Below are 25,803 nucleotides of genomic sequence, written 5' to 3'. Positions count from 1 at the left end.
TAATTTGACATTGTATGCTTTGTTTGCTTTGTTTTGTTTATAAAAGGCAAGAAGTAAAATATTTCTGCTAGCAGGGCATATAAAAGATTGTTGCTTTTCTGACCTCATTATATTAATAAAAGCTAGGAAGAATTCAGTAGTGGTGGGACATCATGTGCAGGCAGCCTCCAAAACCCAAAGCACTTACTTGCAGAACTAGTAAACCACAAAGCTTCAGATCTTAAAATGTAAATAGGAAGTTGGAGAGTTTACTTTAGAGCCAGCAGTGGTGAGTCTGTATCATGTTTATTTCTGCTTGCCTCCCAGCCTTTTCTGAAGCTTGGCAGAGATGAAAGGAAGGGTTTTTCAGAAAATGAGTTATTAAAAGTTTTTGTTATGAGCAATATTTCTTTGTTCCTGGCCTGGCATAATTCAAAGCTCAGGTAAGCTTTGGTGGCAGGGAGAATAGGACATTCCTATTCACTGCATGCCTGTCACAGAAACCCAAGTTTTGCATCGCGTCACTTTGTGGGCAGTCAACCTGTTCATGGGATGCAGCTGAAAACAGTACAGTCACTATATTGTACGTGCCCTAGATAATGCTTAGCAGCATTTCCAGAAAGCTGCAGTCCATTCTCCTTTCCTTTTGTGAACAGATCATTTGAGTTCAAAGACTCGAAGAATAGATGGGGATAGAGCAAATGCTTTGAAAAATATTCCGCTTGGAGCCTATAAGAGGACTGATATTCTACAGGCGTCTCACTGACATCAGTGAAAATGCTTGCTTTGAAAATTCCAGCAGATGCAGTGGTTTTCATGCTGCGGTTAGCTGCAAACCGTCCTGTGTGACATGCAGCCTTACATTAGGATATCTGTTCCATAATACTAAGCCTTTCTGCAGTGCCTTCTCTTTGGTGGTCTTTGCAACGTTGAATGAATGGAGTAAGAGAGTGGGAACTACTATTTCATTTTTATTAGACAGGAGACTGAGACACTTTGTAGTTTAGTAGATTTTTAAATTATTAATCTTTACTCTTACAAACTGCACCTATACAGTGCTTTGGGACCGTAGATTCGAGTGAGAAATTTTGCTAAGTATGTTTAAGCATGAGAGATTTTTCCCTGTTCTAAAACAACAACATTTATATGCTGCAGATGACACTGTGTTGCCCTGTACAATAAATGCATGAACCAAAGATGTTTTCTTCCTTCTCTGGGTTTTCTATTCTATGACATGAGCACAATGGATGTGAAGGCTTATGTTGGACTTCCTCCAGATATGTCCCCTAATAGGGCCCATCTCCTGTTTGTCACTGCTTGACTCGTGTTTTGCCTTAGAAAGCATGAGCTTCTTACCTAGCTATGCTGACACTAGTAAGATTTGTGTAGTCTGCCTGCCAGAAATACTGTCACCTGATTTGTACCCTCTACTGTGGCATTGAATGTTACCTGTAAGAAGCTCTGGCAGCCACCACTTTGTATCTTTAATTCTTAACTGTAGCTCTTATGTATTTTAATAGGGTTTGGGGTTTTTGTTTGTCTCTCAGCAGAGGGAGACTAGATTCTACAGCAAGAAAACTTTTAAAAATCAAATTAAACTAAATTTAAAAATTGTTGCTTCATTGGTGTATAGATATCACAGTATTGTAGGGAAAGGATAAAACAACTTGATTCTGTTTTATTGTATTATTATTATGTTCACAACAGTCTATCAGCAACTGTGGCCCTCCTTTGTAACAAAAGATTTTCCTGTTTTCTATATTCTTCAAAATGATGATGCCAGACGTGACACGTATGATATTTTATCAATGCTGCAAACTGACCAACTCTGATTTCTCCCTTCAGCCCAAGAAGAAAATATTAGCCTGAAGCTCGTAGTCTTGAGTGTCTTACTGGCATTCCTAGGACAGACAGATGGGGACTCCTTCAGATCACGAGCATGTTTCTGTATGATTAATGGTCTTTCCAGTTGTCTTGTTTACCTAGTTTTTGTTTGTGCCATGAATTTGTCAAGCAGCCTGCTCTCTTGGTGTATCAGGCACTGGAATGGACTGCCCAGGGAGGTGGTGGAGTCACCGACCCTGGGGGTGTTCAAGGAAAGGCTGGATGTTGTGTTGACGGACATGGTTTAGTGGGAGCTATTGGTAATGGGTGAATGATTGGACTGGATGATCTTTTAGGTCTTTTCCAACCTTGGTGATTCTATGATTCTAGATCTCATGGTGAACCAAAAGGACAAGTGATGTCCTTCTATGATGCTAGTCTTTTTCTCAGAAGAACTTAGCTGGACTGTGAAGGAACGATTAAGATTCAAATTGTAAGGGATGTCCTTATTCATCTGCTGGGATATCTCTGGGCCTTGGAATGAACAGTTTTCAAGGGAGTACAGTAATAGCATGAAAAACAACTTCATTGTTTTGTGTTAGCTTTAAAAGTTTGGATGTAGCAGTATTTGTAGCAAGTATTATGGGATTTGGGATCAAAAAATACATTGCTGGTGTCCCATGTGATTCTGCCTGATTGCATCTGTTCTGCAGTTTACCCTCCTTCAGTGACTTAGATGGGGCAAGGTTTGTTAGCAAGAAAGTCAATCTCTTTTCATACAATCATTCTGGATGCAAATGAGGAGAAACATTAGCTGCTGCTTTTTTCCCAGTGTCAGCTGGGAATCACAGTTTATGCTGAGTTCATTGTTTATAACTGTGGGTGAAGGCCTGAGGTTCTCTCCCAGTGTTTATTCTGACCTTGGGAGTTTGTCTCAGTAAGTAAGGGCTGAATAAACACCAACTAAGGTTCTCAGGATTTACCCATTTAGCTATTCAAATAAAAGCATGTTTAAAATAGTGTGTGATGGCATATCCCACATAATGTAAATCTACTTCCATTAACTCAGAGGTATTGTAAAAGAAGATTAGTTTTACATGTAAGTTTGATACTGTTGTTGGTAGTGGCCTGCACTACCAAACAGTGAAAAAGAAAAGAGAAACATCTCTCTAAAATGTACTGCATTATGCAGTAAATATCTTAAGGTGCATGGGAAGGGCATTCCAAGTAGATAAATAAGCCAGACCTCATTTGAAAAGATTTTCTTTTCCTTGATATTTTGCACTAGTTGCAGTGAGAACTGCAGGTTTTGAAGAATAATTCAATCCTGTAAATAATAAGGAATGTTACATTCATGCAAGAGAACTTGGGCTACCTGTTTAGGTACCACCTGGGATTTGTCTCCCACCCTTCCCTTAAATTTCTGTTACGTCAGCTACTGAGCTTCAAGTTCTTCAGGGTTGTCACCATCTGATAGAATGGGTTGGCCAAGTTGGGTTATCAAGATTTCATCTACTTACCATGCGTATTAGAGATGACAGTGAAAATACTTTCAAGAAAAAGCAAAGGTCTTATGATACAGTCAGTGGGGAAGGATGTAAAGCAGGATAGCTCATATCTTTCTGCAATTTAGCAGTTCTGCCATCAGCTACTTGTGGAAACACAGCACTCAAACTCCCTTATGGACAATGTATTCGTGTGCTGCAGTCCTTTAGTCACAGTGACAAGGAATGGGCCCACTTCAGACTACATTGAGACAACCTCAGGGATTTTTAAGTGTTATTTGAAGACAGAATTGTTATTCTGTCTGGCATGCGAGGTGAGCAGTCACAGTATTTGTATCATAGCTGTTCTGTGTGCACGTTTCCTAACCTTTCAGGCTGGGGCAAGGTCTTGCTGGTGTCACAAAATGAGGTAGTGCTGCAAATCATATCTGTAGCATATTTATTTAGGAATGAGAACTGAAGCTGAGGGACTGCGAGCTGCAGGAATAGTGCTGAGACATTAAAAAAAACAAAAAACAAAAAACTCCCATGTTCTTTTAAAGACTTATACTGATCTTTAAGTCAGCATTATAATAAATGCATTTTCTAATGCACAAATGAAGTTTTTACTGAGAGATTTCTAGTGTTCATGCAAGATGTGCTTTGTGAGCAGCCTCAGTCTCTTCTAAAGCTTTGGCATCTCATGTGGGTTGGAAGTGGGAACAGAAATACTGGAGCCTGGGAGGATACTTTGGGGAAGGATTATTCTATGGTTGCCCTGTGCCTATGGTCTTCCCTAAGCCATCTGTTGTTAGCCACTGCAAACAGGTGACTGAGGTATATGGATCTTTTGGTTTGACTTTATTTTTGTTGTTAGATCACTGAAAGGAGATAGTTTCTGTTGTGGTAAACTTTCAGGAATGTAACTTAGCATAGCAGCGAATTTAATCTTCTAAAGTGAATATTTAAAATGTCCCGCAGTGAGTTGTGTGTGCAGAGAGATTTATAATCTTCACATCAAGTGGCATTTTGTGACAGTGAGAATCTATCATTGGAAGAGAAGTAAAAATAAATGAGTGGTATAAATTGTTCCAGCTCATTTGAAGCCCCATATCTCCAGCAGCATAACTTTAGAAGAGTGTTGAATAGCATTTCAGCAGAGGATACAAGTAGAAGCTATTGTGTAACCAGACAACCTTTCAGTCCATTTATCAAAATGCTTGTAGTTCCCATTTCAAGAAAGGCGACACAGTAAATATGAGCAAAAAAAGGTTAATCTGTATGTCTATATCCAGACATTGCACAAAAATAAAACTAAAATAAATCAGTATGGTACTGTTATTCATTGCTTCGCAAAAAAAACTTATCAATCCATGAAGAATGTGGGCTTTTTTTCCTCTTTTGGACATTGAAAACAATTTAATAGATTAAAACTCTTTTTTTCCAATTTATGTAAGAAACCATGGCCTTTCAGAGTGAAAAGACAAAAAATCATACACTGCTGTGCACCTACTGTTTGCTTTACCCTGCAGTAGCACAAGATGTGCCTAATGTTAATGGATTCTGAAAAACGACAGAATTTAAATATGAGTATTTAAGCCTGGTACAGCCAAAATGTATCTAGTTTATAGGATTTGTTTCAAAGCTGAGCATTTGGTTAGGGTCTCTGAGAAGAGATTTGACGTTCTTGCATCTCTGATTAAGGCAGATGGAAATGGTGCAGACTGAGTATGCCTGGAATGGTTACTCATGAATTCATTCTTATTTGAATTTTTCCAGAGTTGAAACTGTCTCAAGTTGTCCCAGGCTTAGCTCCAAGTTTGCTTCCTGACATAAACATGGGAGGTTAACCTCACACGTAACAAATAAATTTGAGGACAACAGTGTTGTTTTTGTGTCTCAGGCAATTCAACCCAGAGACAGTTCTAGATTTGGATACTGTGCTCAGATTTCCCGCTGCTCCCATTCACTACTTCTTGAGGCTTATCTCATCTATGACTCTGAATGACCTGTTTACCTGGAAGTACTCTCTCAACTTTCCTAGCCTCTCCTGGTACTGACACAGAAGCCATTTGATCTGCTGGTCCCAGCATCTCTCTAGGGGCAATTCTCAGGTCTTGGCACCAGTGTCTCAACCAGCATAACCAACCAGTGTTCCTCGGAAAAGCTTTGTATAAATAAAATGTCATTTTTCTATAAAGAAAACAGCTCTATCATAGCCCTCCAACACCTTTTTACTTTGTGATACCTTTTTAGATCATCTGTTGAATCACAACCTCACTAGTCTATTGGTTTCAGGAATCCTTTCCAAGGATGCTCAATTCCAAGGATAGATCTTAGTGCCTTTATTTTCTGTTCGTGAGTTTCAGTTCTACATGAACAGCATTTGGGGTCCAACTTCCAAGATGGTAATGCAACCAAACTCCAAACTGCCACCATCTTCCATCATGTCTGAGGTCAGTGACTCTAATTCAAAATTATATATATATATATATGTATATATATATATATACACATATATGTTCCTTGGAGTTTTGTAGAGTCACGTGGGTGCATTACTCACATGAATGCAGATGAGTCTGCTGCTCTCAGTGGGTCAGTAGAGTCATCTCTGAGCCATCAGGAGATGGCTGCCAGCTCTCTGCAGATCTCATAGGAGGCTGAGAAGTTTGTATTTATTCATGGACAATGGCTTTTCTTTCCTCTCTCTCTAATTGCTCATCTCACAGAGTGTCCGTATGTAAGTAGTGTGATATGGATACCATTAAGCCATGCCCATCTTCCAGCTTGTGCTTTGAAGTAGCCAAGTACCAAACACTCATGTCTTGTTACAGCTCCAACTTTCTCAAACTGGCAAATTACAGCGTAACTTGTCATGAGACTTGAGGAGTGCATTGTTCAGATGTAGTCCTCTCACCTTTTGTGGTCAGAGCACTCCTGGTTAAGTAAAAGATGAAGTGACAGAGAGATGCATTGCACTTCATAACAGTGCCTTGTGTGTTTTTCCGTGGTGCACCCTCCTCATTAAATAGTGGGTTGTGGATCACAATTAGTTTGTGATATCTCTTTTCCTGCTCATAATGCCTTACTAATGGCACCGGGAGAAAAATGTAGCTGTAGGCTGTCTCTGTTATTATCATAAAGTATGTGAAGGACGCTCTCCTTATGCAGAGCTAGGAAAATATTTGTTTGAATGGGGAGGAGCTGCAAGGACATAGCTGTTGGCCTTGTAAAAGTTCAGTGCTGAAGTACTACACATTGTGTGGATTTCCATATCATTTCTGAACTGGAGCACCCACTCTGTTTTTGTTCCCTCTTTGTGAGAAAGAAAATAGTAGGGAAGGCTTAATGCAGCCCTAAATGCAGCGAGCCAAATTTAACTTTCTTACAGTTGGATTGCCTCGCTCTGATCAGGTAGGCAATACAGAGTGAAAACAAAATACCCCCCATATTTGATTTAGTAGGTAGGTGCTATTTTTGCATTGTATTTTCCCCTCAAGAAAAATGGTAGTCTGGTATAATATGAAAAATATTACTGATTAAAACAGGTCTCAGTTGTTCAGCTTTCCCGGTTAACGCTGAACAATTCTCTTAAGGCTGATATCATTGCATGTTTGCTTTGTAAGACTGGTATCTAAAAAAGAAAGGGAAGCAATTTTAAAATCAGCATAGACAAAGCAATTGCCAAGTTGGTAATCAAGTAATTAAGAGTATAGGCATGTGAAGAAATTAACTGTGTAATCTATGGGGTGTATTTGCACGCTGTCAGCGACTTTGCAGTAGCACTCCTGGCCCTGGTTTCCTGTGGAATGTGCAAGGTCCCTGGGATTTGTCACATGATATGCCACAGAAAGATGATGAGTAGAGGTGGTTTTTACCAGGCAACTGGCCTCCTATTTTTGCCTGTAATAATTTATTCATGTGGCAGTACCCAAGATGTATTGACACCATACTCACTGTTGGCTGAAAACTGGTGCGGTATGTGGAGAAAAACATGAAATACCCACAGTTAGCACAGCTGAAGAGGTTGGAACTGGTTGGTATCTCAAAATGGGTTGCCATGTAGAGGTGCCTGTTATTCTGTTAAGGGCACAGCGAGTTCTTTTAGCCCCACAGCATCCCTTTGTCAGAAGGTTTTCTCAGAAACACAACTTCAAACTGGCTGCTGGTGGCAGAGCTCCAGGAAAGCTGCTTATGGGAGTGCAGTCTGTGAGCTCTTAGAGTCCCAGCTCTTGGCAAGAGCCTTTTGTATTGCATTTAAGAAGATAAAAGAAAATACAGCTGAATAAAAGTTTCAGGGCTTTTTTGTTTGTTTGTTTCTTGGTAAGTTTAGAAAAAAATTGTTATCGATTGCAAGTAATGTTTTAGGTGATGTGTTTCACTCTTTTGAGAACCGGGTTCCTTTGGGTGAGGAAAGGAAACCCCCAAACCCTGCCTAATCATTTCAGCTGGTGGCTACATTTTCAACAGTAAACGTGTGAGTAGGTCGTCATCCCCCTTGAGTGAAGGATATGTCTGGTAAAGTCATGTCCAGCCTTTGGATTTTGAAGTGTGTATCTGCAGCTAGACTGATACTCTTAACAAACAAAACTGACTGCACGAGCTGTCTTTAAGTATTCTTATTCCCTACCTTTTTTTTTATTTGAAATAAGGAACATGGGCATGCAGAAGCAAACAAATTCCCTTTTCCTTTGCTATCTAACTGTATACCGTCTCCCATTCAAGGAGATGTCTCTCACCTTTGTGGACATATGCTAGCTTTCTTAATTCTAGACACTTAAAAGCTAGGGCCAACATACCCTCCTAAGGGCGAGTGCCTGAGTCCATTCTTGGATACCTAAAGAGAAGACTTCATGTTCTGTGTTCCAGAAATCAATGGGAGATGCGTGTCTCTGGCATTTTGAAATCAGATTACCTATATGTGTCTAAATAGTAGTGCTAGCCCAGGTTCAAGCAGTGTACATCAGCGTAATCCTGAGGAAGCTGGTGGTTAGCATGCAGGTTTGAACAAGTTAAGGCTTTGGCTTCCAAGGCCAGGAGCACTGCTTCAGACAACTTTATCTTTGTGCATTTAAATATAAAGTTGATTAAATGATATTATTGTGATTCAAAATATTCTTTCATTAAAAATCCTAAGAAAAAATGCAAATACCTTTCTCATTTAGCCTTGAATAAAACTCTCACGGTGAAAATGTTACTAATTTCAGTGAAATTTTCCTCTGATTAATTCTTGGAAGATATAAAGCCAGATTGGGCAATGTATAATCCCATCATATAAGTCACCTGGAATATTTTCAGAGATGAGGTGGTTGTCCTAGGCATGTATTTCTTTCACTGGGCATTAATCACATACCTTATTTGGTGTGTAGGTTGTAGACCAGTCAGTGTTCTGTGGAAAATTCAGAAAACCATCTGTTTCTGATGATTTTTACTTAAGGGTGTTGTGATTGGTGTGGTTGTGATTAGTTTGTGATGCCACCAAGTGAAGAATAAGCAGCAAAATCAGACAGGTGTTCGTGTGTTTCTGTGTTGTCGTGCATGGCCTGTGTGGATCTGTTGCGTTTGCTAAGCTGCTGCAAGCTGTGCTGGCTTTCAGCATTCCTACTACAGGTCGCACACTGAATCATACCTGCCTTTCTTGTCTGTCTCTTTCAACCTTGGCTGGCTCCACAGCCAGAAATCTTATCTGTGGTGTCTTTTACAGAAAAAATATCCTTGATGCCTTTGACTGAGGGGTGTTTTTGTCTGTTTGTTTCTTGTTTAACCTCCACAGATGTAACTGGTCAGTTTGGTTTTGCTTTAATTCATTCTCAGTTGCTAAGGTTTAGTAACCTTCTAGGTGTCCTTGATAAACCCATGACGTAGCCTTTGCAACAAATGATGGTGTCCATGCCAACAGGGCATTTATGAAAGTGATTGCATCACATAAATCAGAATTCTTAAATCGCCTGTAAATAAATTCCCCAAACATCTGTGGTTGGATGTGTTGAGGCAAAATCCCAAAGTCCATATTCTGCCTCTGTGGTCTTTACTCAATAACTGCCATGCTTTCAATGGGTTAAAGTTAGCTCTGTGCAAAAATTGTTGTGGCCCAGTCTTGTTGTGGCTGGAGAGCAACTCTATCCCTGTGGGTGGCCACGTGATGCCAACCTGTCACAGGGAGGAGAGCTATGTCACTTGCCACCAAAAGCTATGCAGCTACATTGCAAACCCATGATGGTCAGAGGATAGAAGTTTGAACTATAATCAAATAAATAACTGGTGGTATGTGACCTTTAGGAGTTGGAATTCCAACTTCAGGAGTTGGAATATTAATTAATTTTAGCTTTCTTTGGGTTCTGAAGTACATTTTTTGTGTGTGTTTCAAGACCTTATTTGCTGAAATATCAGGCTAAAGCTTGAATATTGATGTGTCTTTACTATTTAATTAGTAATTATATGCTAGTAATACTTACATTGAATAAGTTCACCGAATTCATCATAACCTTGACCAGGAGAATTGCCCTCAGAGCTATGGGGAAGCTAAGATTTAAACCTGTTTAGTGCTTGAGAAGTAGTGCCAAGATGGCAGTCGTACAGTAGGCATCAGTACTCTGAAAAAAAACAGCTGTGCACCCCAACCCTGCTCCACAATATGCATCATACATCCAGTAGCTATCAGAATGACCTGAATTTGAACCCGAAACCTAGAAATGAAACATTCTTGGGTTTCCCTTTGAATTCTCTCTCTCTTTTTTTTTTTTTAATTAATCTCATTCTTTGTCAGAAAGTTGTGGCCAAATGGCTGTTTAAGACCCATCTGTCAGCAGAAGCAAAATGATGCAGTTTTCTTAATACAGGATTTAATGCATCAATGTAAAACCCTTGCATTGGATGAAGATCAGTATTCTTAATCTACAGTAAGATGAAGTTTGGAAGTTAAAAGTCAGCAAAGAATTTAATGAAAGCATTTGACCTGTCGATGATCAAAATCCAGACCTGCAAAGAGCATTCATTTGTTGGTGACTGATACAGTGCTGTGCCTTGTTTCTTACCCTATTCTCCTTTAGTGTCTTAGATTTCTTTTTCATACCTGCCTTAGCATAACGAAGGCAGCTGTTCTGAATTTCTGGCTGTGGAAACTGATAAGTGAAATGATTTTGAAACAACTTTTCTGAATTAGCTTCTCATTATTAAGCCCTTACTTCAAATAATTAGTGACAGTAGAATGCAAGTTTAATTTGGCTTTTATAGGTCACGAATAGTTTAATTTTTGTCCCTGCATGCTGTACTGCAAGTTAACAGAGAATCTTATGGCTGAAATCACAGGCACAATATTAGGAAAAAAGAAAAGACAATGAAAGGCTTGTATATTTAGCAGCATACCCTGTTAATACAAAGATTTGCTTTTCAAGTAATAGCCAGGTCCTTCAACAATGTTGTCATTAGGAATTTTTTTTAAGCTATTAGGAGTTTTTTGTAAGCATATAACAGCAACAGAAGGTGTCATCTAAGGAAGAAAATTGTGTTGGAATTCATGCTTCCATAAAACTGCTCTCTCCGGCAGGGCCTGTTTTATTTTATCTTGTTCTGATTACTGTAACATTTACGCAGATCTGATGAGGAAACACAAGCATGTGCCCAGTCATTATGGCTAGTCTAGCAAAACAAAACAAAGTCAAATAAATCTTGCTTTTTGTCTTGCTAATTTCATGGAATAGCCACGTGCCTTGGTGATTCTTTTGTGAAGGTCTGTGTTCTGTTCCATTTTCTGTCCCAAATGACATTTGGGAAAGTTAAACTTAGTTTGGATTAAATGTTGTCATTCTCATTATCTTACATTAGCTGTAAGTTAGCTGTAGGTAGTAAGCAGTGGTTTTTTAACCCATCTTTTTCAATAGAGTTGTTTTTTTTTTTTTTTTTTTTTTTGAGGGAGTGGCAAGTGGGGGAGGAATAAACCAAATATGCTTCTACCCTTGTACTGCTGCCATTTGAACAGGTTCCTTCGTTCTTTAGCTTAGTTCCATATAGCATTATCTCTTTTAAAGATATATTTCATTCCTGTGAGCTGCCAGATGTGCTGGTGATGCGTTCTTAGATCTCAGATCGGTTGACATTGATTTTCCTAGCACACACCATTGTAGAAATCTGGTCTGTAACTCATCCAAATGGTCTATTCATAACAAAAAGTGCCTTCTGGCAGTTGCACTGCAGCTGAATACTATTAAACTGAATTCATCATTTGTTTCTGATTGCTCTATATGTTTACATATCTTACATATTAGTACGATCTTTTATAGAGCACACACTGAGGTTAAGTCCTCCCAGACAGAACCTCTTCCTCCTTATTTGCCCTTTCAGATGTTGAACTTCTCTTTTTCCATTAAAATGAATGGAAACGTTGAAACTTCTTAATGCTTTCCTGTACCGAAACGAAGGGTAAGATATAGCAGTGCACATGGTTAGTGGGCATGGTGATGAGGGGTTGGCAATTGCACTTGATGATCTTAATGGTCCTTTCCAACCTTTACGATCCTGTACTGGGGAGATGTGAAAGGTGACGTTTTCCTGCACAAAAGAATTCTTCCCCGTCCAATGCCAGATGAACTGTGGGGTACAGTTATGGGGTATAATAATTCCATAAGTAAACACCATCATAGATGGGGCAATAGTCTGTGGGAATAGGATCAAATGCTTCTCATCTCCTGTCTTCAATTGCCTGCTGCAGTAATTGTTGTGCAGAGAGCATTCTGACACCCAGCAGGGGGCAAGTAACTTGACCCTCTCTGTGTTTCAGTTTCTCTATATGTAAAAAATAATAAACAGTAACATGTCTCACAATAGGAGCGTGTTGCAGGGTGGATTTAAGTTAAATAGAAGGAAGAAAATATGAAGCTTCTTTTGAACATGTATTTTAACTTTCAAAGAAGGATGTCATCTCTTATTTGCTTTAAAAATAAAAATCAATTGCCCAGAGATCTAAAACAGATGTTGTTTTCTACTAAAAAGATTAAGGATTCTCTTAAGCTCATTAAAGGAATAAAGTGACACCACATTGATCCATCTGTATCATCATAAGTATGTCTGAAGGCAATAGAAAACTCCGAAAAGGCCCCTTCCAGCCCCTGTGATTCTGCGACATGGTATTAGTGGCACAAAAATAACTGAGTCTGGCACCCTGTGCTTGTCTTCTGAGTTCTATGGCACACTTTTTCTCCAACCTTATGCTTATGTGTACTCGTGTTTTAGTGGGATTGAGTGGTATGTATACTCAGGCAGAATTTAGAATTTACAATGAAAATACAAACACCAGCTGCTGCATGGCTTGAAAAATTCAAGCGTCCGAGTCATATCAAGGAGGGGAAATGGAAGCTGTTTGCTGTCTTTTACACACGTATCTGCAGAACAGTGTTCACCGTTTCTTCTCGAAGAGCATGTGCCTGATTTTGGGAGTTCATTACTGCACTTCTTATCAATAACCAGGCACAACTGACCTAGAATTAACCTACCCTCCGGATGGCTGCAAAATGTGGATTGAATTGTTGAAGTGAAGGTAGGAAGAAAAAATAAATAAATAAAAAAACTAATCAAATTGAGCAATGCCACCTAGAGTGTTAATAAATCCCAGCATGCTAGCCAGTGTTCTTTACTTTGGAGAATTACTGCAACTGAAAAATAATGATAACCTGGTATCCCACCTGTTATATCCATCCATCCATCAGTGTGGAGCTCCCTTGTTTGCTCTGTATGGGTGTTGAAAATTTGCTGGAATATATACAAACTACTTCAGTAATAAAATGATAGGAAAGTCTCAGTGCAATTTGTGAAAAGCCAGCGTGGCAATAGACTGTCCTGGCAAATGCCTGTGGGTGTCCAAAATGCCACGCCAGTATGAGCTCCAGGGACACTTTGGTCCTTTTATCAATCTAAACCCTAAAACCCAGTTTTATCAGACATGCAGGACGACTTGATAAATGGTGGAGTAAGGACAGAAGAAAGATAGATGTATCTATGTATCTATATAATGTATTTAAACTATTGTCCTTCTCTATGTTTGTAATTTCCTGTATATTCATAAAGCATCTTTGCGCCTCATATCCTTAGAGTATTTGGTCTCTTCCCACTATGCAACAGTGTGTTTAGAGAAGGCTTCAAACAAGCAGACCCTTATGCCCTGAAGGTCCCTTCCTACCTACAGTAAGGTGTGCTGTGCCAATGCCTTGGGTTGGAAGGGACCCCAAGGATCATTGCATTCCAACCCCCTGCCACGTAAATGAGACAGGATGCTGGGATTCTCAGTGTGCTCCCATCATCAGTTTGGAGCAGTTAACATTTGGCAATTTTGATCTTGTGCTGTCTGTGTTCTCAGTAAAGTTGGCAATGTGGCATTGGTTTAAAGATCAGTTTATTTTAGGTTTCTAAGTTTTAGAAACATTTAGCCAATACTTTTTGTTGCACTTCTTTTTGTTAGTGAAATTGTAAGAGAAGGCTTGCCCCACAGAGGTGTTGAAAACCCAAGGCTGCATTAATTTGTAGTTTTAAGAGAAAACAAAACAAAACCAAATGTCTTTGCAATGTTTTTGACGTAGCTTTGTCCACTTGGAGTCATAAATGCCTTTTTAAATTCAGTGCAGCTATTCTTGCTCTTTAATGGGTTTAGTCAGCCAAAACGTTACGCAGACACACAGACACATGTGCAGGCATACCTCTTCAGTGAAAGTAAGTCAGTGTCCTATGGCTGATAGGGGGGATTGAGCAGAATTCTCTTCTTATTTAGATGCGTTCCAAAGAGAAATGAGGATAGCTTGAAACTGTCATGATGTATTTGGAGCAACCAGTCTTTGCTGCTTTGTTTTTCTACTTTATTTCATGACGAGAATCAGCTGTAATGTCAGACGATGGCTAAAGCAGACTATTGTTTGTGCAGAACCCTCCCTGCTGCTGGTATATTTACTAAACATGTGTGATACACAAATGCCAGTAAACTGCATCATCCAGCATATTCCCCAGTTGCCAGCAAAAACTGTCTTTAAAGTTTGGCCTGTTTAAATATACAGAGAATGTGCATTGAGTGGAACAGAAACAGAGCTGAATTTTTGTTTACTGTTCCTTGAAGCTATTTGGATGTGAAATCCTGGTGTTATTGAAATCAACAGCAATCCACAAGCATCCTTCAATGGGTGCAGAGTTTTTCTAATACAGAACAAGCTCTAAATACAAAAAAGCATTGTCCCATTGACTGAGACCTTTCTTAATTTTTGTTTCTGTGTTGCAAACGTGCAGACTCAACATTGTTAGGGAATTCTTGTTTCCTCCTCTTGGGGCATTTCCTACCTTCTAGAGAACAGCAGCTACAGATTTACTTCATTAACACAGCTTAGTGGGCAGTGCATTCATGCACCATCTGATGGTGTAGAACTGTACTGCCATCTTATTTTCCCATTGAATTTATGGCTGCATGTACCTTGAACGTCTCAACCTGTTGGTTCTGGAAGAGGTGATGTGAATCATTCTCCAAATGAGAGGACAGGTCATCTACCTATGGCAATGGATGAGCTGTCTTCTCCAGTCCCTACTGCAGGAGTAAGTCATGTTCAAACAGTGCAGAATGCTCAGCTAGCTGCTATGGCAATTTACTGCTGATTTGTCGCATGTTCTACATTCTGTGCCTTGCTTGCTAGCTTGTCATACCTCCTTACCTTTCTTTCTGCACTCAAAAGAAAGTATAGAAAGTTTATCTAGTCTATTGACAGCTTTAGTAAGAGGAAGGAAAGTGCCCTCCACCCTTATAAACTGGTAATTGGCATCTTTTGAAGCAGAGAAAGGAAATGAAAGTGTGTCCCACATCCTGACTGATCTATCCACTGAAGTGCTGTGCAGGGACAGGACATCACTGTAGATATGGATGATCTATCAGTTCATGAAAGAGAGTGCTGCCTTGATGTAAGGATTCACAGAGGGAAGGAAAGTTTTCTGTAATTAAGTTAATTAAGCCTAAATAAAATAGGGAACCTGAAGCTGACCCAGGCACGTGTTTCCTGTTGACTTGGGACAAGCAACTCCCTGCCATCCAGGCCAGGTTTGCAGTTTCCACACAAGGAATCTGACTGGGAATGGTCAGCTGGGTTTCCCTTTGATTCTCAGCTATAAAAACACACAGGATGAGTGCTCTGTAAGCACTGCTGCCTGGCCAGGTTAGCTGTGTTTTCTGCTGATAATCAAGCACAGAATGTTTTATCCAAATGCTCATTTTAACTAGAGTGTTTTTCTGAAGGAGCAAAGCACTTTCCTTCTCCATATGAAATACAGTTCTTATTCCTGAAAGTTCATTCTTTGGTGTGGCCAGGCCTGTGGCCAGGCCCAGCTGCTGTGTGAATGGGTGTGAGTGGGAGAAATAAGAGTTAGGCAGTCAGTAGCTGCAGCTGTATCATGTCATCTGAAAATGATGCAAATGGGGAACATATTTCTCCACATTCTCCTCAGAGTAAATCTCCACCTACACATTTTTGCTGATGATGGTAACTTCAGTGGAGGAGCACAAATCAGTATTGGATTGTGACAGCTGCCAAACATTAGCTGAGAAGCACCTACTTCAACAGGTCACTGAGGCTATTTCTTACTTTTCCAGATCAGTGAAACACCCATTTTTGTTCCTGGTGTTTGGGGACCTTATTTCTCTGCCATGGTACCCGGATTGTGGCTGAATGAAGGAGGTCAAAGTGCTACAGGGAAGCTGGTAAGTGTACAGAAGCACAGAGCTTGAGGTGGGAGCTGACTGCAATCATCTGAGATAGCTTCACTGCCAATTCAGCCAGAGCTGTGCCTAAAGCATCCTTGTAAGATCAGAGCAGAAAGCAGTAAACAATTGGTTGGTTGTTATGTCCTTACAGCCTGTTCATTTCCATTCTGCTAGGGGATTATACGTGGGGCGGAGCTCTAAGGGCATGCAGTCCTTTCTTGATAATTGCAGTGATGATTTTTATAATTCTACAGGCAAGTAAGCTTTCATACTTTGTAGTAGCAAGAGGGTGAGGTAGGCTTTGAGATGAGGAAATGTACACGTGAGGTCAAGAAGACCTCAGTGAGTGCTTCTGTGTTTCTCCATGTGTCTCTCTGCTCAATCAATATGATCTGCCTTTGGTGGCAAGGTGCCAAATTCCTGGTGAGGAACCACAGGAAACAGGGCCTGGTCCTGCAAGGACAAGCTCTAAGCTCCAAACATACAGGTGGGTTTGGCTTTCTGCAAATTGCAGCCATAATTGCTGTCTTACTCAGACTTAGCACCACCCATGTTTTTAAAATCCTCGTGATCGATGCACGTGTCCTGGAAGTAGCAGAGTTGGGCATCACCACATTTATGCATTCCATATGAAACAATCACGGTACAAGGAACAGAAATAATCCGGGATCAGGAAGCCCAGATAGACCTTGAGTGGTGAGCTGTGACTTGATGTTCCCTCGTGCGTGCAGTCCTTGGCCTCGTGAACCTTTGGTTCCTGTCTGTACAGTGTCACACATTCAGTGGGACACTCAGCACTCTTCCCCAACTGCACCTCCAGTTCCCATCCCAGGCCTGCACTGAGCCTCGTGCATAAATCACTCTTGCAGCAGGTGGGATGTGTGTGTTACATTTTTCAGGTCAAGACAAGGCTGGAACCAAAGCATCCCATTTTACAGGTAACAGCTACAGCCAGAAGTAAGATTTAATTATCACTCACAACAACACCACTTCAAAGGGAAAATGGTAAATCTTGTGCATACTTCATAAAAACAGTTTTGAGAGAAGTGTCTGTGTGCTTAACGCAAAGTGGGTGGAGACATTTAACCGAGCCCAGGAGAGGATACAGCAAATCAAATGTGTCTTGTTGGCTGCCTCATGGGGGTGTATCTGGAAGATGATTTGAAAGATCCTTTTCAGCCACTGCTGGATTCCATTCTGGTACCAGAGGACAAGGTGTTCCTAAGTCATTTAAGAAAATGCTGCAAAACCTATGTGCTTGTTAGGGACACTTAGCAAAGGTCAACTAAAAGTAAATAAAGGTATATTACAAAAGCTATCTTATTAGAACATTCTTAGAATATTTAGTGCCATTTTGTGGAGGTTGCACATACAGGAAGACATGGTTTATGTGTAAAGTGGTGTGGAAGATAGATTGCATTCACTATCATTATGGTTTTAAAGCTGTAGTCATTGCATTCAGGACATTTAAATATCTAACTTCATTCTAACAGTAACACTTCTGTTTAAAGCTTTTTCATAACACGTGTATATATGATATTTATCTATAGATGTATTTCTGGATTTATGAGTTGTTCCTATGTTCTAGGTGACTATTTAATATTGCAATTAGGTCAGAGCTTTGTTCTAATGCATGTTTGAGTTTTGTATTTGATGTAAATCTCAGAAAGAACAGGCGTGTGTTATTTTTATTCCTGTGTTCTGATGTATATGCTTCATTATAAAGGTTTCTCTACACTGATTACGGTCTAGACACAGACTGTGAAAAATACAATACATAATGTGTTTTACAGCCAATATATACTGCCAAATGCAGTCTGTGCTCTTGAGTAGCTCTAGTTTTGCCTCCTTACTTTTTACTGTCACTTCAAGAGGCCGCAAAACACTGATTCTACTTGATACTTCATTATGTGAGTAATGGTAGTCGCCGTGACGTGAAAGGGCTGGATGATTTATAAATACAGCACGAACAGAACCAGTATTCAGCTTTTTTTTTTTTCTTTAAGCAATAATTGCTTGTCAGAGGAAACATTTTGTTTCCTGCAATGAACATATGGAGCGCTTATCCAGATGACAACACACCTTGTGTTTTATTGTAATGGTATGATATAGAATGACGTAGGGATTCGAGCCAAGAAGATGCTCCTGGTAGAGTTCCAATGAAAGCATGCGTGCAATTGAGTGAGAAAGATTAAAGGTTGAACTCTCAAGTATTGCTGGGCAGGAAAAACTTCCATCCTTTTGGTGTTACTCTTCTGACTGAGGCACTGCATGCTCAGCATATTGCCTTGCTTGGTGCATTGCTTTTTGTTACCATTTTAAAGCAAAATCTTGAATCCTGGAATGTCAGTGGGAGTTTGGCCATTGGCTTCACTTGGGTTGGGACTTTACACCTCATGAGTAACTTAGAAGCTCCCTTGTCTTTTTAAAGTTAGGAAACTGCATTGCTCCTTTCCAGGACTGAATTTTAAAGATATAATCATTCAAAAAAATGTTGCTTTCCTCTTTTTCAGATAGAGCATGTGGTCCAAGGCCATGTTGCCTTCCCGGAATTACAATCCAAAGCTGCAGCCAGGTCACTGTTCTTATTTCTTCATCACATGCCTGCCTTATCAACTGACATATTGTATCCCCAGCACTGAGATATCGCTCTGCTGTGTATATATTCTGGAACATGGGAATCAACAGAGCAACAGTGGATTGGAAGTATTTACAAAGGCTTTTCAGGTGGTTGTTCAGAGAGGAAAGCTTTAATCTCCTCTCAGATATTTTGAGGGTAGCTATATGGTGATACCAGCTTCACCAGCTTCCTGCTTTTCAGCCTCTGTTTTACCCAACCCAGCATATTGGTACCATAGCATCAGCCCTGTTCAGCTAAGCTGTGTGCCTTAGGCTAACGATGTCTTAATTTGTAGGTGATCTATTGAGCTCCAGGGGTGAAATAGAGCTAAATTAGGAATATATTATGCAATATTTTTGGAACAAACATCTAAAGGAAGTTATAACCACTGTATGGAACTCCTATGTGACAGCACAAATAGAACATAGAAAGCCAGGATACATTTTCAGACAAAACTTAAGATGTGGGAGTGTATTGCTGGTAATTCCAGGATTCCTTGAGCATGCAGATATGAGAGATGTCGAATTTTAGTTTGATCTACTTTGGAAGTGGATGAGGACCGCTTCCATCAGATCTGAATTTTCTAAGACCAACTTAGCTGAACAGTAAAGTACATTGGATGAAAAATTAGTTATCCTAATTATTTTTTCTCCTCCTTGGATTAAAGACAGAAACAGTGAATCTGTCCTTTAATCTCCAGTTTATCACTGTGATGTAAATGGCAAGGGCCAGTCCTGAGAGATGTATTAGAATTCATTCAGTTACAGTTAGTCCTCCCTGGGGGGATAAAGCTACCTGGTTTCTCTGGATGACCCTTTCATAGTTTTTAATGTTAAATGGCTTAATTATTTGCTGAGACCTTGACCAGAATTCTCAGAAACCTATTGGACTTCTTTCAATATGGAATAGATTCACGCTTCCTAGAATTCTCTTTGTTCTTTAAGAAAGAAAATCAGGAAACAAATGCATCTGTGTGTTTGGAATAAGGACTGATCTTTGCTGCTTGGGTTTTTTTCAAGATTTTGGCTTCCAATCCATTTTTTTCCCATGCCCCCATGTGAAGCATAAGCTTAAGACAAAGAATTAGTTTGATCTCTGATGACTTTTTCTGTGTCTTGTTAAAGTGAGTATGCAGCAGCTTGCTTGTCCATACTAGGTGTGATAGTGTACTGACCAGAACTAATTTCATAGGGCTAAAAGTTTGGATTGTGATCTGGATAGGACACTAAATACAGAATTTTGGGAACAGAACTCCACATATACTGTGGATATGGTGTCATAAACATGTGATGTCAAAAATCTGTGCCTCTCACTTGCTACCTAATTCTGCCTTCCCAAGCCTGTCCTTTCCTCTCCATCTAGCAACGCTGCTCATAAGTAGGTTCAGCAGTGTCAAACTGCCTGCTGAGCAGCTGGTCTCAGAAGCTTCACTTTTCAGATTTTTGTTCCTTTGCATCCACCAGCAGTGAGACTTTGCATGCTGCACTTACCACTATTCCAGCTGATTTGTGGTAGCTTGTTAGGGCATGTGTGGCTTAAATGGGCTTGCCAGAAACCAGCTCCTGCTGACCACTTGTGCAGCCTTCCCAGCCTTATTCCCATGTTCTCTTTTCCCTTCTCTTACTGGAAGTGAAGAGGTTGAGTTGCATGAGGGCTGTCCGAACAGCTGCAAATTTAGCCTTTGGTCTAACCCATAGATGTACTCTGAACAACATGCTCCTTTTTTCCTACTGTTCATGAGTTGCAGAAATCACTGTAAGAGACATCATATTTGGTGTTCAGCCTCTTTATTGTGTGGGTCTGACATCTAGCCATCGTGATATGGTAAAATCCACTCTGTGTAGTCTAGGGTAGGAGATCAAAGAACATCATTTATGATTTTAAGTCTGAATACTTAGCTTCCTGGTATCACAGTTCCAAAGCTCCTGGTGGAAGAAGTATGTTTGCCATCAAAGATTCCATGCTCATTGGTGCTTTGCAAAGAGGTATTATTTTAGGACAGAATTTCTTTTCCTTTGCTTCTCAATGCCATTTCTCCATCTAAAGACATGGCTCCTCAGGAGGGGGGGGGAAAGCAATGAAGTAACACACACATCATCTGTCAGCTCTTCTGGGACCATTCAAGCAGAATACAATCATAGTATTTGACAGTTTGCTATACCTGTATATTTTTATAGCCTTATTTCAAGTTCAGAAATGGAAAATTTTTCCATTTTTTTCTCAAAGATTCAAACTGACATCTTCTAGATTCCTAAACAGATTAACTACCAAACTCTTGTTGCTTTCTGAAATTCTCTCCTCACTAAGGACATCATCCTGAGCAAACTCATGTTCAATTCTTATTCTCCACTTTCAGCATTGTTCGTTTTTATTAGCTTGTGCTTAGCTCTGCAAACCAGATCCAGCTGCTACTGATAGCTTCACATGGAACTGGATAGAAAAAGCTCCAGAGAGCTCATGCTGTAACATTACGTCCAGCAGAGGTTTGGTACAAACTGGAGCTGGCAGAAGTTTGAAGGATTTTGCCAATCGCTCACACTCGCATCTTGTACAGACAAAAAAGAAGAAAAGCTGTGAAAAAAAGCATAATGCCAAGGTGATTTGGGTGTTAACGTATCTGGGTGAGCTCCAGCTTCTTTTGTGCAGTCTTCTGTCAGGGGGGTACGAACAGCTGATCCTTGCAAGAGTGGTCAAGCAGCACAGAGATCAGATAGAACTGAGATGTCTGCCTGGTAGATTTCTGGATGAGTGAAGCTTTCTTTTCTTCTTCTTCCCACCATCAAAGCGTGATTTAGCCTGGAAATACAATGACTTTGTGTTTAAGGTGTGCTGCTTCCCTATAAGTAAGTTTTAGAGATGTAGAATACAGGGCCACTTCTGCAAGGGGGGGGGGGGGGGTAAATGGTGACCTCAAAATTACCATAATTCAGGTCCAGGAAGACACACAAAGCACATTTAAAAGTATGTGAATAATGATGTGAATTAGTTATTTTAATGTCTTCCAAGTGTACTTCATTTTGAATGATATCCTCTGATAGCATACACATGGTAAGGTATAATTGAAAAAACATGCAGCTGAATGGTTGAATGCAAAGTATAAATATACAGCTGCTAGCAGGTCAGAAGTCAAACTAGTAAAGCATATGCCAAATTCCCTTAGGGATCTCATTAGTGTGTGATTGAATATACATGTAGAGGCTAAGTGAATATCACTGTTTGGGTCTATAGTGGATGAGACAATGACTAATCAATCGTAATTAGGGTTACATGCTATTATTGACCCACATGTCTAGAATTAAATGCCCCACTTGGAGATTTCCAAGGGGTTGAAAAATATATATGAATCTGTTTATGATATTATGAGTCTTTGAAAAAGTATTCTGAGCATAATTGCAACATTTTTTAAATGGAATGTCACTGGAGCTATTGGAAGCCAAAGCACTGAAGAATTCACTGTTAGACCAAAGATCACCGTTGGTCCAAGAAAATGTCTGTTGGATATTGTGGAGCTGGGTGTATCTGAACTGAGATGCAAGCGTGTTTAGGCCCATGTTCGGCTCCTCCCTAAAATAGCAGCCACTTGCTTTCTCTCCTCCACCCTCAGTGCTACATTTTAATCATAACACATATTGAAATAATTATGGTTTAAAAAAGGAAAGCTGAAAGTGCTATTGATTAATCAGAGAAATTGTCTAACTGCTGGAAAGGAATTTTCATTTCTCTCTGGAATCCTCCTCGTTCTTCTCTCTCGGCTTTCTTTCCTCCAGCTTTCCCTTTCACCGTGTCAGCACCTTGCTGTTAGAGACAAGCATCATCAGACCCCAAAGTACCCAACAGCTTTGGCTCAATTAGGGACCTATAGGAAGCGGTGTGCAGGCTCAAGATCACAAGCTTCCAGCTCTCGTCCTGCAGAACTGAGGCATGCAGATAGGCATCCCTACTGCTGCACACTGCGGTGCTTCTCCCTCTTTGTTTTACTTCTGGGATTTGGGATTCTTTGTTGGGTTTTTGTGCTTTTGATAGTAGTACAAATGTTTTATGTTTGATGAATAACCTCCCCCACTCATTTTCCGACTTGTTTTTCTTCTAGTGCTCAAAGTATATATACATACTTGAACAGTCACCTGGATCTGATTAAGAAATCCTTGCCTGTGGGTTTCCTCACTGTTGATTTACATGTTTGGCCAGATTTCCATGGAAACAGATCTCCCTTAACAGATCTGACACTAAAGGGCATGGTAAGAAACAGCCTGTCTTTGCAAAAAGGTCAATACAGGGTAAAAAAAAAAAAAAAAAAAAAAAAAAAAACTTGGAAGGAGATTTAATTTTGAACATACTCCTCCTTAGCTATTTAAACTGTCCCATAGGATTTGGGTTTCTTGCTGCATTTTGAAGTGTGCTAAAGTTTCAGTAGAAAACCAGAGATCATTATAGTTCAGATATTATTACAACCACATTTATTTCCTAAAAATAAGGAGAGTGTACATCTCCCAGGAACCTTCCTAGAACTTACACTTCAGAACTCTGTTAGCAGCGCCCACAGTTGTCATTAGCTCACCTGTCTGCCTAATTTTGCATCTCAGCACAAATTAGAGTATGTCTATGTGGGAAAGGAATGAAACAAATGCAGGTAAATGTTTGGTAAATGAACTGTATTATAATTGTTGGGTGTTAAATCTCAACAGAAACTAAAGGCTCCTCTGCTTATTGTTAAAAATGGCCGTAGATGCTGTCGTGCATGGAAACGTGCAGTCATGGTGCTTCATAGGTCTTTGTTCAAAGCTGGATGTGGTCTGATGCTTGCTTCTAGTTTTAAAAATGCTACTTTCAGAACTCACAGGGCTTGAAGTACTGTGTTCTGCACAAGGAAATTTTCAGAGCATTGCAGTGTGGAACCAGAAAGCAGCTTTTGGAAGCTCACCAGAGATGTTCTGCTGGGGACCTTTTTCAGCCCATCTTTAAAGATTTGGATGATTATTTCTCTTCATGGTTGCTGACTGGATAGCTAGCAGGCCAGATGTAATTGTGCAGGGCTGGAAAGCTATCAGAAAGGTATCATTTGATGATATCAAAATACCTCATGAGTAAGACAAAAATTTACTTCAAAGTGGCATCGTGTTCTTGTAATGAATACCTCAAGCTACTCACCAGCACCAAAATCTGCTGTGCGTGAGGCTGAGGTAGGAAAGGGAGTTGTAAGCACCACCACACATTTTAAACCACAAACAGAGGAAGCATCAAAAAATAGGTTACTTATCTGCGGAGTTCCACTAATACCTATATGATTTTATGAAAGAATTCTACACTGCAGCAGATTCAGATTTTCCCTTGGTATGAGAGCTGTATGCAAACAGTGGTAATAGCAGTCATTTTCTCTGCTGGTGCTCACATCTGGCCTATGTTGATATTAACCCAGAGTAACTACAGTACGGTATTTATTTATTTCAGAGTAATGAAGGCGAAGGTGTAGTCTTTAATTATTAATTGTCTTTCAGTGTTATGGCACTTGGAAGTGAGAAGTGCTTTCAAAAACTTGTTTTTATGTGATAACATTTTCATATTATTACATAAAATACATTCACAGGCAATGTCTGAGTCATAGCATAAAACTGTCAGAGTTAATCTATCTCTAATCTCACAGTATATGCTGCTTGTTCTTTATTTCTTTGCAAGCATAATAACAATTTATGTGGTTCTTCCCTAGATCAAGAATAACATGTTTGACATAACGTTATCTGTACAGCTCACAAAAATAAGGCTTAGAATTATCACTTAAACTTGTTACAACAAGAAACCATAGAGTTTTACTTTGGCTGGATTTGTATGCTTTCTCTTTGATCTTTGCACAGGTTGTCGGACTGACGCTGTCTCGGGGTCTGGATGAACTTGCCCTTATCTACTTGGCCACGATTCAAGCAATTGCTGTAAGCCATTTTAAGTGCATAAAAGAACAAATGAATTGTCTTGTGTTCTGTGGCAGACTGATCATTCCCCTCCACTAAACAGATTGCTAGTAATAGATGAATTCACTTAATGGACTTCTTAAAGGAGCAAGATATTGTTTACCACGTTGCTGACTACTCCTCGTTGTAGGAAATGGTGTAAAGAATATGTTCCCTAGAAAGATTTCCCCTCATGACAATTCAGAGCCTTTGTTTCTGGTGCATATGTGAGAAAGAGGCTGATGCTATGAGGGGCAGTGTTGGCATCGTGGGCTGTCTAGAGCGAAGACGAGATAGTGGAGGAAAAAAAGCACTGACTTCCTTTTAGGAAGGAACTTGCTCTCCCCAAATTTACCTCAGCTTCAGACTGTTCCTAAATGCACAGACTTCCCCTCGTTGTGTGATGGGAGAGTCAGAACCTCATTGCTGAAGTCTGAGTGGGTCTGTATCTCTACGTACTGAATGAACCATAGCTCATTCCTCTCATGGTCTCCCTGTTGGAAGGCAAGCAGTTGTCTTATATATGACAATTGCAATCTGAGGCTGTGTTTCTGTAAAGCAGAGAGACCACCTTTATGAAAATGGCACAGAAGTTTGCTAGCATGCACGGATGGGATATGTGATAGGAATACTTCTGTTTCTGCCCTCATTTTCTCAGATGAGAGACTTTCCAGAAACCAGGATTTCCAGTTCATGAGAAGTTCTATTTTGACACGAGAACCTGGGTCAAAGGAGTTGTTTTGAAGCACTGGCACAGGGTATCTGCGATGGGGCATGCTATCCCTAGGCGTTCAGTGACTGCAGCTGACATTCCTTTGACATCCTCTTTGTAATTATAAAAAAAAACAGAACTTGTTGAACTTGCAAAACATTAACATGTTGATGGATTGGGGAGTTTTCCTGACAAACCTCTATTTGGCTGGAAAACTTCCAAACTCCTCTACTGGTTAAACAGCAACTTTGCTAGGTTGGGTCAGCCATCTGGGATACAGGGTGGGCGGCTGCTGTAAATTCACTGTGAGCTGTGCATGTCGTGTGTTAACCCTCCATCTTCAGCAAATAACTTGGGTCTGGAATGGATGGTTGTCAGTTCTGATCTTTTTTAGGATGTATGTAGCTGGGTTCTACCTGATGTTTCAGTCTAATCCCACAGTTTGAATAAGAATGTGTAGGAGAGTTTAATCAATGCCAGCTACTGATACAACCCTGAAAGAAACTGAAAACTTCCCAGTATCG

General features: G+C 40.0%; 1 protein-coding gene across 1 annotated transcript in view; it reads left to right on the top strand.

Moving 5' to 3' along the window:
* FGGY (FGGY carbohydrate kinase domain containing) overlaps positions 1-25,803 on the top strand; it is a gene marked incomplete at both ends in the record, with an annotated part of 148,546 nt that overhangs the window by 90,640 nt on the left and 32,103 nt on the right. The window contains 4 exons of the mRNA XM_079535467.1: positions 15,895-16,002; positions 18,519-18,580; positions 22,716-22,863; positions 24,475-24,549. Of these exons, the coding sequence (XP_079391593.1) occupies positions 15,895-16,002; positions 18,519-18,580; positions 22,716-22,863; positions 24,475-24,549 (393 nt within the window). The remainder of the gene's footprint in view (positions 1-15,894; positions 16,003-18,518; positions 18,581-22,715; positions 22,864-24,474; positions 24,550-25,803) is intronic.

The sequence above is a fragment of the Tetrao urogallus genome, assembly GCF_951394365.1.
Source record: "Tetrao urogallus genome assembly, chromosome: 5".
NCBI classification, from domain to species: Eukaryota; Metazoa; Chordata; class Aves; order Galliformes; family Phasianidae; genus Tetrao; species Tetrao urogallus.
This window is presented reverse-complemented; position numbering and strand designations above follow the sequence as displayed.